This window comes from Vanellus vanellus (genome assembly GCF_965231255.1).
Source record: "Vanellus vanellus genome assembly, chromosome: 1".
Lineage (NCBI taxonomy): Eukaryota > Metazoa > Chordata > Aves > Charadriiformes > Charadriidae > Vanellus > Vanellus vanellus.
Genome location: NC_138905.1, coordinates 36,902,870 through 36,916,348, shown reverse-complemented (window position 1 = coordinate 36,916,348; position 13,479 = coordinate 36,902,870). Strand labels below are relative to the sequence as shown.

The following is a 13,479-nucleotide window of genomic DNA, read 5'->3' as shown; positions in this document are numbered from 1 at the left end:
AAGGAGCTATCTTTCTTTTTCCTTGCCTCTGAGCACATTGAAAAATGAACTGGAACATGGCAGCCTTTCCTTTCCTCTTTTGTGTGAAAGTGCTGAGAATTCCTTGGGTTTTTTTCCAACATGTTGGGGTTAGAAACCGCAGGAAATTCTTGTTACACATAAAGTTTGTATTTTTGTGTAAAATTGATTTTCAAATGGAGACGTCTCCTATAGCATGGCTATTCTCAGTTTTGATCACCTTTGGCTTATGTGGCATTATTGAAGGCTGTAAGGATCACTGCAAGGGAGAGACTCGGCAGAAAGAAAGGTAAATAGAAGAGGAAGATGTCTTGCAGAGAAAACCAGGTTAATAGCTATAGTTTGTCTGTGGAGCTCTGCATCACCTTTAGGAAAAGTAGACCTCATTTCAAAGCTCATTTGTTCTATTTAACACAGCCTGTTATGTTAGTGTAATAACAGTACAATAATGGACTGAATTTTATTTTCTGGATGCACTTACTTGACATGGATTGGGGTTGCAAGAGGCTAATAGTTACGTTTCAGAGCTGAGGTCAAATCCTATCTAGTTCCAGTGTCTTCTCAGTGCTATATCATGGGCTGCTTTGCAAATCCACAAAAAATATCCAGCATCACAGTTTCTGAGCCCAGGTGATAACGCATGCACTCAGATACCGAGCATATCTCATGGTCTTTCCTTGTTTCTAGCTGTTTGCCTGCTTTGCTGATCAGGTGCATCCATCTCAACCCCCTGAGTTTCTTGAGCAACAAAACCTTCCTTTTTTTTTATTTCCAGGGCTCTGTTGCTACAGTGCGGCTTCTGTGTGTGTACCAGCACTGCTGGGAGCAGAGTGCTTCGTACCTTGTTTGTGCTTATGCAGCCACTCTTCTGTCCTTGGACTGACCGCTGTTAGTGGCCAAAGCACACAACTGCAAGTCTAGTGTTATACTGCGTAATTACTTTGAAACTTAGCATCATCTTCCAACTTGAGCTGCTGTATGTTATGAATACTTTAACTGCTGAGATTTTTTTTCTATACTTCTGCTGATGGCCCCTGAACTATTAGTCCTGAGCTAGAACTGCTACTTACACTGACTTTTCTGTTAGTTGTGCCTACTATGGGACAGCTAAAAGGCAAAGTTATGATTTTTGTCCTTCTAAAGGTGAATACCATAAATAAGTAATGTACAATAGTGTAACAGGCTTGTGGTACAGAAAAGGTGTATTGTTTTTCTCATGATTGGAAAATCTGGCACTGGCAATGATCCCAGATTTTCTGTGTCCAAGCCGAAACCCTTCCTTTACTTTGCAGAACAATCTCTTCTATATACAGTTCTGGCTTATGCCTCTTTGGTGTGCTGGGCTGTGGGCAGAGGTTTGTGTCTTCACTCTGCCACTTACCCTGAGGGGCTGCTGTTCACAGGCAGATAGGTTGGTTTTCTCTCTTTCCCCCTGCTGCTACTGTTTTTCCTTATGTATTTGCATTTTCTGCTGTGCATTTGCTGCCAGCCTTGCAGCACAGCGAGTGGATCTGGCATCAGCAGAGGACAGGAGGCAACTGTATTCGATTCAGCTTTGCTTAATGGTGCAAGTCCCACTGGGTTTTGAGCACCGAGGCTGAGTAGGTGAGGAAGAAAGATTTGATTTTAATGAGAGAAGACTTGGCGCCAACATCATAACAGGTGCAGTAAGAGAATCCAGGAGTGAAAGAGTTAATTCATATTCTGCTCACAGGGATGGCTGTGAAAGAGCATATGCTGAATGTGCATTCCGGTTTCATTTTTTTGTTCTTATTTACAGTGACAAATAATATATTTCCCTTTAGCTTCGAGTGCTTCATAAACCTGGAGCTGATGATGAATATGCAGTTTACACTCCAAAGGCACTGGAATCAGTGCAAGAAGGCAGAGCTTGGTGTGGTTCACAGCACGCCGCGACCTCCACTGTGATTATTAATCAGTCAGGCTTTCAGGGGCACATCCACCATCCTAGATATAGTAGTTGCTTACTCTTCTCTCTTTTTCCCTGATAAATGCGATATCTGAACCTCTGGGAAACACACTGTAGATGTGTGATTTCTGTCAGAGGATGCTGAGTTCAGTTTGCTGTGAATTCAGGTTTAAAAGGGTTTGGTACTCTCCTCAGTGGATTCTTAATTTGAGTCGTCATGTTTTGTTACACACAGCCTGCTGTGGAAACTTACCGGTGCTTAACAAGATCACATCAATCTCCTGGAGAGCAAGATGGGCAGTTTTGCGGGATGTGGTCTGGTTATAAGTCTGGAAATCACGAGTGGAGTTGTGGGGTGTGTGTGGGGTTGCCTTATCAGTGTGTGGTGTTCTATTAGAAAGCAATTTGCTCAGAGGAAAGGATTTGCTTTGAAGGAATTGAAAGAGATTTGGGACTTTGAACAGGCTACCTGTTAATTCTGTATTAGAGCAGTCTGCTTTTCACAGGGTTGTGGTTGCCTAAGATAGTGTTGTACACAAGCAGAGCAAAAAAGATGCTCTTAAATTCCTTTGGGCTTCTTATGAACAGAACAGGAGACAAATGTGCATCCATACTGAAGCAATGCAGTTTTTTTCTGCTCAGAAAGGCACCCTAGTTCCAGGCATTACAAAAGAGCAATAATTTTGTTCAAGTGATCAAATTTGCAGCTTTACTAGTGTAAGTGATTCGGACTAGGCATTATTGTCCTATTGTCCTATCAGCAGAAACATGACCATCGTGCAGAGCTGTTTCTTAGCCAACTCCCTAGGGCTCTTCTATAGAGAATGAAAAGTGAGAGAAGGTTTCATTATTATACCTCTTGCCACTCTCTGCACAACTATAATCCTTAAGCACTAGAGTCTACGTTCCTGAACCTGTCTTTTTGGCAGGTGGAGGGGTATTTTGTCTTTGGAGGAGGTTACCGAGAAATAAGTCATGCGTTACCTTGTGCTTAAGCCACCACGGTGGTTTGCTGTCACAGTGAAAACATCACCGAGCAAGATGAGGGTAGCTGTGTGCAATTTCCCTTGGTGTAGTAAATCAAATCTTTTCATTACCCAAAGATAGACAGGAGAGAGACTAGTGAATCTGCCCTACTCGAGTCCATGTTTCCAAACCACTCATGTCTTCCTAACAGGATTTCTCTGTGGAATGGTTATGTGTGCTGGCAGTCTATTAAAATCTGTTATCTCCTTGTGACTTGTGGGCAGAATCCAAAAAGAGTTGCGATCCCAAAAGCTAAAACCTCCGCTGCTCCGCTGGTCAGAGAGGACCCTATTGACCATGACTGTCCCCAGACACACTAGTGGAACTGCTGTATTTATCAAAACCTGCAGCATAGCTGCGTGGATTCATCCTTCTTGCCAGCTTAGGAGTCTGCTGTGGTTATGAACACTGCTTATGCCTTGAGAGAAACGTGATGAGTGGAGGTGTTGAATTCTCCTGGTACTGACCAGGGCAGAGGAATGCTGGAGGACCAGGGAGGGAGGATATGCTAATGCTCTGTATGATGTATCTCATTTAGAGCTAAGCAGAGTTTAAGACTCAAGGCTTGACAGCCAGACACTTACAAAAACTTCCTGAATTCTCCTTAAATTAAGACAAAAAATGTTTTTTAAAGACATCTTAAGATAAATACTTATTTTCGTGTGTTTTTGTTTTCAGGATGAATAAGAGATACTTACAGAAAGCAACAAAAGGAAAACTTCTAATAATAATATTTGTTGTAACGCTGTGGGGGAAATTAGCGTCTGGGGCAAATCATCATAAAGGTAAGAAATACCGTTCTGTTCTATTATACTGTGGTGTCTGTGGCTTCTGTCAACAAATTCAGAAGTGTCCAGTCTATGCGACCTTTTTTCCTTAAGCGTCTTTGCGTCTCCTGTAATTGGTCCACTAATCAGTACCAAAGGAGGAGAATTTCCAATGTGTAGACTTTTATTCATTTCTTGAGAATTTAAGTATTTCAGTCCCATTTTCAGCATTCTTTAATTTTAGTATCTTGTTGATCATTTTGTAATGATGGTACAGTTGAAAACGTGGTAAAAGACGGTAAAGTAAAAAATCAAATAATAAAATCTGCTTGTCTCATAAAAATAGGTATATCAGATAGCAAATATGTGTGCCACAAATGAAGTTCTGGAAATAACCTTAGAAAGAAATGATTTTTAATAACATGAATGCTGCTACTGTGTGCAGTTATCTGTCAAAATTAACTTCACAGGTAATGTGTGCTGAATGTGATTGTTTCATCACCACAGGAAGACTGTTGCTTTGCAGTGTTGTCTGTTTTCTATGCTTCATTCCTAATACTGGACCAGGAACTTTAGTAACTTGTGACAATGTGAGATTTGTTTCTTCTTGGTCATTCCAGCCCTTTAAGATCTATACATACAAGCAGAAGGTGTGATGGTTTATTTAAGCTTGTAAAAAGCTCTTCCCTGCCCCCCCCCCCCTTTTTTTTTGTTTGTTTGTTTCTGTAAACCTCTAACGCAAGGAAAAACCTGGATTCACATACTAATGTCTTTTTATAAGGTAATATAACTTGAAATGGGATCTGCAGTGTAATATGATTTTGAAGTCCACTTCTCATCTTCATATAGTGTCTGTTGGCTGTTTATCCACTTATTCAAGATCAGAATAAACAACTTCAGTAAAGGTGGGACGTGAAAAGTAGTGAGAGTTAAGGAGTTAAATAGGATTCCGGTAACACCAGCCAGTTCATCTCTCTATGTTCATGTACATTTTATAATGTTCCTTCTGATGACAGGATTTTATGATCAGGTATTTTATATATCCAGCTGCTAGTTATTTTTCTGCTGTGTGAAGATATCTTTCTTCAAAATTCCTCACTTTGGGATGCAGAGGCACTTTCTGCAAAGTCTTTTTCGAGTTGCAATTTGGCTGCAGACAAAACAGATCCTGATGTGGTCCTGCAGGCCACCAAAGATGGGCATCATGCCAGACAGGAACTGTGCTGACACCCTTTGCTCAGCCTATGTTTCCCCTCTGAAACAGAATATGGATTTGCTTGCCATTTCAGTCGCCTGTTGAAAAAGAGCCGAGATATCCTAGCCTGGATTCAGATTTCTTTTGTCTCTGATTATCTTTCTTTAAAAATCAAAAATCTCATCTCCAGATCATGTTGGTTCCATCCACAAAGGGTGGTCAGGCTGTGTTTGCCTCAATCCAATCCTAATTTTGCCAAAGTATGCTTTTTTTTTCGAAAAACTGATGAGTAAAACCTGTCACCAAGATTTTAATGGAAACAAATTAGAATCCTAAGGACTATTTGGGGAACTAGTGCTTCATAATGGAGAATCAAATGATCCCCCCACCAATTTTATCTTTTCTGATATGTTCACGCAAGGGAAACCCCAGCAGAGCTATTCCATTAATTATCTGCACAGTACTTGGCGTTTGAGCCCCAGCCTTAGAGCAGAAATAACTTGAGAAGTATTGAATTTGATGTTTTTAGACTAAAAAAATATGCATATGAGCCCCCCCGTGCAAAATCAGGTTATTAGCTTTAGGGACTTCTTTACATTCCTGCAAGTTAACAAAAAAGCTTTTTTTTTTTTTTTTTTTTTAAAGTTTTAACTTTTCACGCCTCTAGCAAAATATATGAAGAAATCTTGCAGGGAACAATAAGAAGAAGAGTGTTTAATTTGGAAAAGCAGCTATTTCACATGTTTAGATTCTTTTGGAAAGAAAATATATTCAGAAGGATTTTGGCTTTGTGTCTTGATCTGCAGATCAGCTGCACTCACTGTATATGGGGAATCAACTACCATTGATTTCCAAAGAAACTGGGAGTTTAACTTCCCATTGCATCAAAGAAAATCTTCCTTCTAGTCTAATAGCAGAAATGGAGCTGAGGTACATTTAAGGAGAACTTGACACTGTTCACCTTTGCATGGAGTTTCCAAATGCTGAGAAATATGCAAATTTCTTCAGTGATAATTATCCCTAGCTTCATTAATCTTAATTTATAGAAGTCCTTACTAACATATCGACGTGACAAACCCTAATGACTTTGAAGGAGCCCTTACAATTTCAAAGATCCATAATCTACATTTTAAAAAATCGTTACTATCCTATTGACTTAGTCATATTATGTATCAGTTGCACCAATTCTTAAACCCATCTCTTTTTCTGAAGGCTATTGTGAAAGAAAAGAAAAAGAACAAGAAGGAAAGATCATCAATGTGTGAAAAATTGTTTAATGAGCATTCTGCTCTCCAGACAGACTTCAGCAGGGATGTAAACAGCTGACGCTGACAGGCTGTCTCTAGGCTTGTTGCGCTTATTTCAAGGATACAGCACGAATGAGAAATACCAACTCAGCAGCAAGAAAAACAGAGGCTGAGGCAGGGCATGGGGAACCAGGCTCTGAGGTCTAGTTGAGAAACCACCAGGATTACAAACTGGGATTTCAGATTACAGTTTTTCAGTGTCAGGTGCATGGGTGCCAAGTCCATCCTTGCTCTTGAGAAGACTGGCTTGAAGACACGTCTGTCCCCTTTATCGTGACTGATTGTTAAAGTTTCACCAGTCTGGACGGAAAGTCCGAGAGATAAAATAGGTAAGTACTCACAGTGTTTAAAACAAAACACAAAGCTCACTTTTTGGCCACACACGGGATTATGAGTTCTCCTGCGTAGTTCCTGGGTGTGCACATACTTATATTCCATTTATCCTGTCTTCTGAAAAGAAATGGGAACTCTGCTTTTTCTTTTTCATTTTGCCGGGGACCCTGATACTGTGGTGAGCACGTGCACCTGGGAATCGCCTGCGGCACCAGATCCATTTGTGCTGCAGTAGCTACGTATGAAGAGACAAGAGTGGCATATCAGTCTCCAAAAGGATGTTGTCAAGGTTATGAGTCTAAAAACTGATATACCTTGAGGGTGGCTGAAAGAAATCCATAAGGGTATTTTATTATAAGACTGATCCCGATCCTCCTACTCATTGCTAGCCCTTGGAAAACAAATAAACCTGTGCAAACATATAGTGCTCGCTGACAGATATGGCAGGCAGGCATCAGTTCAGCATCACTGCCTGTTTGCTATTGCTGTCAGAGGGAACACAAATTGATTTGGCGACCATTGTATCACAGTCCGTGTTTAAGGTCTGAAGTGTTGGACTGGTCCTTTTGAGAAAGAAATATACTGATAGCCCCTTACAAGCACTCCCTTGTTGACGAGAGGCCATTGCGAGACACAGTTTCTACCCTAAAACTAAAAACTCTTTCAAAATTCAGATTTCTTTGAGGTTTTTGTGATTACTAAGGTTTTTTACATTGATTATGCAATAAAGTAATCTAAATAAATTAAAGGTGCTGTTGAATCTAAGCATAGTTTGATATTCCTCAAGATACAAAATAATAAACTTTATAATAAATTTTAAATCCCTGTATAAAATAAAAAGCTGCTTAAAAATATGGGTAATCACGAATCCTTGCTTGCCAAAAGGAATTTGTTATGGAACCAGAAAACACTCCAGGTAGATAAATAAAGTAATTGAGTATTTTTGGACTTACTAGATGAAAAGGCGTGATAATTTATTTTCATTTAAAAAATTTCACTCAGAAGCTGAACTTATTCATCTGAAGCCTATCATAGAGTTAAACTAAACTCTTGCTGGTTTGTGCTGCAGAATTGTTGCTCCTGCTTGTCTGTGAATTTGCGCTAAATTAGAAGTCTGAGGGAACGTCTCTCTGTTCACAAGGAGAAAATGGATCTCGGTGTCTCCTTGCAGAGGAGCAGCTGTTCTGAAGCCCAGCTGAATGAAGGAGCCACTGAGCCTCGTTAGATCTCTCGTTAGATCACCCGTCCTGGATGAGTCTGCTTTTCGCAGCTGCCTTGCTGGGGCAGAAGCTCTGCTGGTACCAGCGTTGCGGTGTAGGACGATAGCCTGTGCCACACATGGGCCTGGAGTTTGGGAATGGGTATGGCTATGAGAAGTGAGAAACCCAATGGTAGCAGCGGTATGCTTTCAGGTGGTACTGATGTGTTTATGTTCCGTGGCTGGACTTTCATTAGCAGTCATCCTCTTCCCTGTTCACCAGGTCTCTTTTGTTTTGTGAAAAGAGTAGAAATAAAATGTGCAGGACAGCCCTGGGAGGCCTAAGCAACTGACTGGAGATTTTTTGTGGAACTGGGTTAGAAATGCAGCTTAATTGCAATCATTGTCCCCGGGTATCTTATTTTCTTTGGGTAACTCATCATTTCTGTTTGCTCTGGAAGAGCTTTTAAATCTTGAGTCTAGATTTGTCATGTTTTCTCTCAGGAAAATGAACCACAAGGTGGCAAGCCCTGGACAGGGCTCCATATAGTCTAAGGCAAGTTCCACACGTGTGTATCTTTGAGAATGTAAACACTTTTTAGGGGAAGAAATCTCATCGTAATGATCAAATACAATCAAATGTGATGGCATAAGGCAGTACGGGCAGTAGTACGCTTGGGTCTGGAGAGCGAGTGGAAGGACTCGTAGCTCTTGCAGACAGACGGGGCGGTGCAAGTTCATTCTTTTGGCTTCTGGCGTTCAGCGCGGCTCCCGTAGCAAGGGCAGTAACGCTAACGCTGCACTGAATCAGCATGTGACAGGCTCCTGGCTCTGCCTGACCCCTGGGCTGCGGAATTGATTTGTTCTGAGGAGAGATAATACAGCACTTTGTTAAAAGCTATGGTAATGGCCTGTGTGCATTGCCTCAGTGCCCTCATGGCTGGTCCATGCACAAGGGGTGAAATTCACTGGTGACTTGGGACGGCTGTTAAGATGACTTAATAGGTGATTTATGTTGTATTTGTGGTTCTTGTGTATCACTAGGGCAGTGTGAGGGACTCGCATGCTGCTGAATCTTGTGCAATGCTTTCCAAACTCTCAGTGTTGTGAATTGTGCCTTAAATATACCGTTGATCCTCTGATCCTTGACATAGATTTTCTCCTAGCCGAACTGCCTCCTTTCAGTTATCCACTGACTGATATTCATCTTATTGCCTGTGCGTAGCTCTATTGCTATACAGGTGACTCCATGTTCAGATAACAGCATATGAAGTGCGGTACTGGCTTTCACTCCCTGGACTCCCAGGACAAACCTTGATTATCAGAAGTACTGTGTATTACAGACATAAGTAAATGTACCTTGAAGTTTACTGAAGACAACGCCTACGTGGAGATGCTTCTGAGCACTGATGATTAGTTCTGCTTATTCGTCTTCCTGATTGGCTGTTTTGCTGTATGTTTAAATCTGAAGCAGCGGAGCAGAAGACATTGTTTTTCTTGCGCTGACTGCTTGATATAGAACAAATGAAACCATCTTGAGTGGGGTGGGAGAAAGCCTCTAGAGCACGTGGGTGGTCAGGTAGAGAAGGAGACAGGCTAGCTTGCAGGAAGCCTACAGCAGGAGCAAAGGCTGGGGGACAGCTGAGGAGGCGGATGAAGAGCCAAACAGCTAGTCTTTTGAGGTGATGGGAAGAAAGGGACTTAAGGAGCGAGATGTGACTGCGTTGAGGCGTTCTGCTCTGAGGACAGACTTGGAAAGAGGAATCCATCCCACCAAGGGTACATTTGTTTATAAGCTCTTTTATTTCTGTTCAGCTTTACTCAACACTACTGAGTTTTCTCTGTGTTAAAACATGATTGTGTCTAGTTTATAATAATGACTTTGAATTATTAGTCCCACTGAAGTTTTAGGGTACTCTGTAAGAAAAGGTCCACCACAGATCTCTGACTGCCTTTGGTCTCATTGCATTTTGTATGAAAAATCATATAAAAAGTTCTTGTATGTTATATCAGCTGGAACATTGCAGAATATGTATAAGCGGTTCTACTGCTGGGAATCACACTGGAGGTTACAATCGTTCAGAAGGGCTGGTGAAAGACTGTATCAGTCCTTTACTCTGGTGCCTTGTAGTGCATTAAGACTGTGCAGGTTACTAACAACAATGTCCAGAAGCTTGGGTAAATACCTACAACGCATTGCAGCTAAATAATGCTGTCTAGTTTACTGTATTTTGGGAAATTAGGGGTTGCCTATCATTTTGGTGTTTGAGAATTACATTCCTAGTGTTTTAAGAGTCTCAGTGTCTAGATGAGAATAGCCTTAATTGGTACATGTGAGACCTCTGAAGTATTTCAGACCTTTGTCTTTCTGTAGAAGTGCCTTCATCATGAAGTTATAGTGTTTTAGTATGAATGCACCTTTGTCTTTTCTGTTGAGGATTTTACATTGTGTAGAAGGCAGCGTTCGTAATGCAGGGTGTTCGTATTCAATTTTAAAAGCAATAAGTACCCTTAGTGCAGAGGACAGAAACCAGATAAAAGACAACCCTCCTTCCAGCTAAGTAACGGCTGGATAGCCCCGTGCTGCCTCTTGTTCTCCTTCCTTCCTGAAGGAGTCCTGTTGGAGGTAATGGCATTCTCTGGGGACATATGTGGTTTGAACTGCTTTGAGCTGAAGAGGGCACCGAGCGCAGATCTCCCAGTTCCATGATACGGGCTCACCTATAAAGGGTAAGCAGCAACAGTACCGTTTTTCCCTCCGTTTGCACTTTTTTGAAGTGCTTGTACCGTAACACTTGGTGAGGCATCTGACCCTGTGGGTAAATTGCACGTGTTCACCATTCACCTTCTGGTTGTGTGGGCCTGTCACGGGATATGAGAGTTGTGCTGCATATTCTCCCAGGTTCTTTGCTTGAATTAGGTAGGAGAAAACTGCCTAATACTTAGATGAGGGAAGTTGCAAGCACGCAGACACGTGTGTGTGGCCGCCTTAGGTGCTAGCAGGTGAGGCTGGAAGATGTCAGTGGGGTCTGTCAAAATATTAGATGGAGGCATCCGCTCATCTATTGTCGGTCTGTCAGTCCTGCTTCATCAAACTCTTTTGTCATATTTGCTAAATATCTCATACATGGATAATCTTATCTCTTGTGGAAGTTTGTCCCAGAGATAGATTCTCTTAAATGAGAATGCTTTGTGTGCAGCTTTCACTAACTTAATTCTGACTGTAATTAATGTTTAAATATAGAAACAAAGGAAGATGATAGTTATTTCGGCAGACATGGGGAAGAAAGATATTAGATGTTCTTATCTAGCTTGGGCAATAATTGAAAGTTTCAGTTATATCAGGATCAGAACCTGATCCCAAAATTGCCATTTCCTTGAAGATAAAATAGAACAGTCAGTCAAACACTTTCATATCAGTATCTCTCACTGCAATCTAAAATGTTAATACAGTATCTGTTGGAATTGAGTAGATAACATTCCTTGGCCTTCTGCCAGGCTATAAAGGAAAATCATTTTCTCCGATTGCCAAGATGCCAATAGTTCTGATGGTTCACTGGAACACGCGTGCAGAAATCATGGCGATAGCAGAGTTACGCCTATTTCTTCTCTGTGCTGCCGCCTCCATCGCAGCAAATGGCTGCCTTCATCCCCCCCCCCACTCCCACCACCACCCGGGTGATGAAACTCAGGTGTCCTTGAGGCAGCTGCGGGGAGAGATGTTGGAGATTCGCAGAGAGATATCATGCATTTTCCGTTAAACTGATCAGTTAAAAATATTTCTGTTTGTATTTGGCAGGGATTCCGGTTTCTGGATGTTTTTCTACGACAAGTAACAGGGAGGTGCATAGCAGTTCTTTAGTTCGGGCCTGATCTTGTAATCCCGATTGCAAATTTTTATTAACTTTCCATAAGTGAATACCCAGGATCTTTTCCTTAAATACGTTCAGGTTTTGTGTTGTAGTGGAAAGGAGGTGATGGCACAAAATATTATATTCGTGTAAAAGTTTCGTAGTTGATTTTACAGTTAGAAATACCAAACTTTTTAACATTTTCAGCCCTTTCATTTATTAGTAATGTTATCTTCCCTTGGGTTGCTGGCCCACCAATCTGTTCTTTTTTTAGCTAATTTCTGTTTTGGAAGATTAAGCTTTCCCTTGCTTTTTTGTTAGAAAAATATCGTAAGATGTTAGGACTGAAAAAACACTGATAGTATGCTTACCCTGGTGTTACTTTTTCCTATCATAAGTAAATGTTGACATTTCCCTAATACTGGAATCAGATCTACTTTTCCAGTTTTGTATTCTTGGTTTCAAACTAGTCCTGTTGATTTGTTGTGCATACTAAGTAATGCATTCTGCTAGATTCCTTTATCCTTACGCCTAGGAAAACAGAGTGCTTACATTTGTATGCCACAGTTTTGATTAAACCCATAAAAATAGTATGAAAGAAATTGTTAGCCCTCCTAGATAGTCGTCTTCATTCAATTAGTTTTGGTTTAATAGTACCCCTTTCTTGGATCTGTTGATCAGAATTTTCCTTGTTGTTTCATTAACTTAAGCACTCAGTTAATGTAGCATATAGTACTATAGTTTTGTGAGAATTTCCAGATTCAAAATATTATTTTCTGGGCTTACAGTTACATTCTGAGTTTTTCATTTGCCTAAATGTATATCATGGCATAGATAATGCCTTAAATAAACTTTTCCTTAGAGCAGGAAAGGAAAGCAATGGATGTCAGATGCAGCCGTGATCAGGGAGGAAGAGGACTGTTTAGTGACCTGGAGACTCCTATCATACACCATGAAGCAGGATGCTATGCCGCAGTGAGCCGATGGGGTTGCTGCGGCTGCCTCTGCCCACTCCCCAGACCCTCTCCCTTTCTGGAAATATTTTTACTTATTGACTATATGGGCTACACTGTCTTTAAAGAGATTTCTTCCAGTACAGACAGGTAGTATAGGAGTCGTAAATGGGAAAACGATTAAAAAATTTTAATGGTAAATGTCAAAGTGAGTTTACACAAATAAAACCTTTTGAGGAAATGCCATTCTCTGTCTATTTATATAAATACTTAATGCTGATAACAAGAGTCTACTGAGTTACTCCGAAAGTGTGAATCCTTATGTGCAGGAAGGCTCTGAACGTACCTTCTGGTTGAAGTTTCCAGCCTTGGAATTTGCCATGCATTGTAGAAGAGCTGTGTCCAGGTCTTCTGACAGCTTTGGAGCCTTGATGGTATCTTGAGGTATATTGGAAGGTCGTGACTAGTACAAAGTTTACATCCAAGACTCTGAAAATCTTTCTTTGGCTGAGAAACCAAGCGGATTTTTCTTCACCGGTATGACAACTTTGTTTTTTTCTGTCTCTTTCCTCAGAGAAACACTCATAAAATTTTATTTATGTCTGGGACTATCAAACAATATTATAACTGAAAAGAAAATCTGACTAGTTTACAGTTTCCCTTACGTCATGGTTTCTCCAAATTCAACATGTTAAGATAGTGTCATTTTTATAGGTCAAATATAGTGGGTCAATACCGCATTATAATTAGAGTCTGATCTTTAACAGTATCCAGATATGTAAAATTACCGCAATGGCAGGATTAGGGCAATTCTATCTTCAAAGTCTAGATCTGGGTTCAGGTATGGAGGTAACATATCCCAGTGCTGGTCTTAGGGTTTTCTGCACTGCCCCTTAGGCTT

The 13,479-nt window shown here is 40.9% G+C and overlaps 1 protein-coding gene across 1 annotated transcript in view; it reads left to right on the top strand.

Moving 5' to 3' along the window:
* The window catches only part of TAFA2 (TAFA chemokine like family member 2), a gene marked incomplete at its 3' end in the record, with an annotated part of 80,357 nt that overhangs the window by 28,635 nt on the left and 38,243 nt on the right, over positions 1-13,479 (top strand). The window contains exon 2 of the mRNA XM_082498632.1: positions 3,653-3,759. Coding sequence (XP_082354758.1) covers positions 3,654-3,759 — 106 coding nt within the window. The 5' untranslated portion in view covers position 3,653. The remainder of the gene's footprint in view (positions 1-3,652; positions 3,760-13,479) is intronic.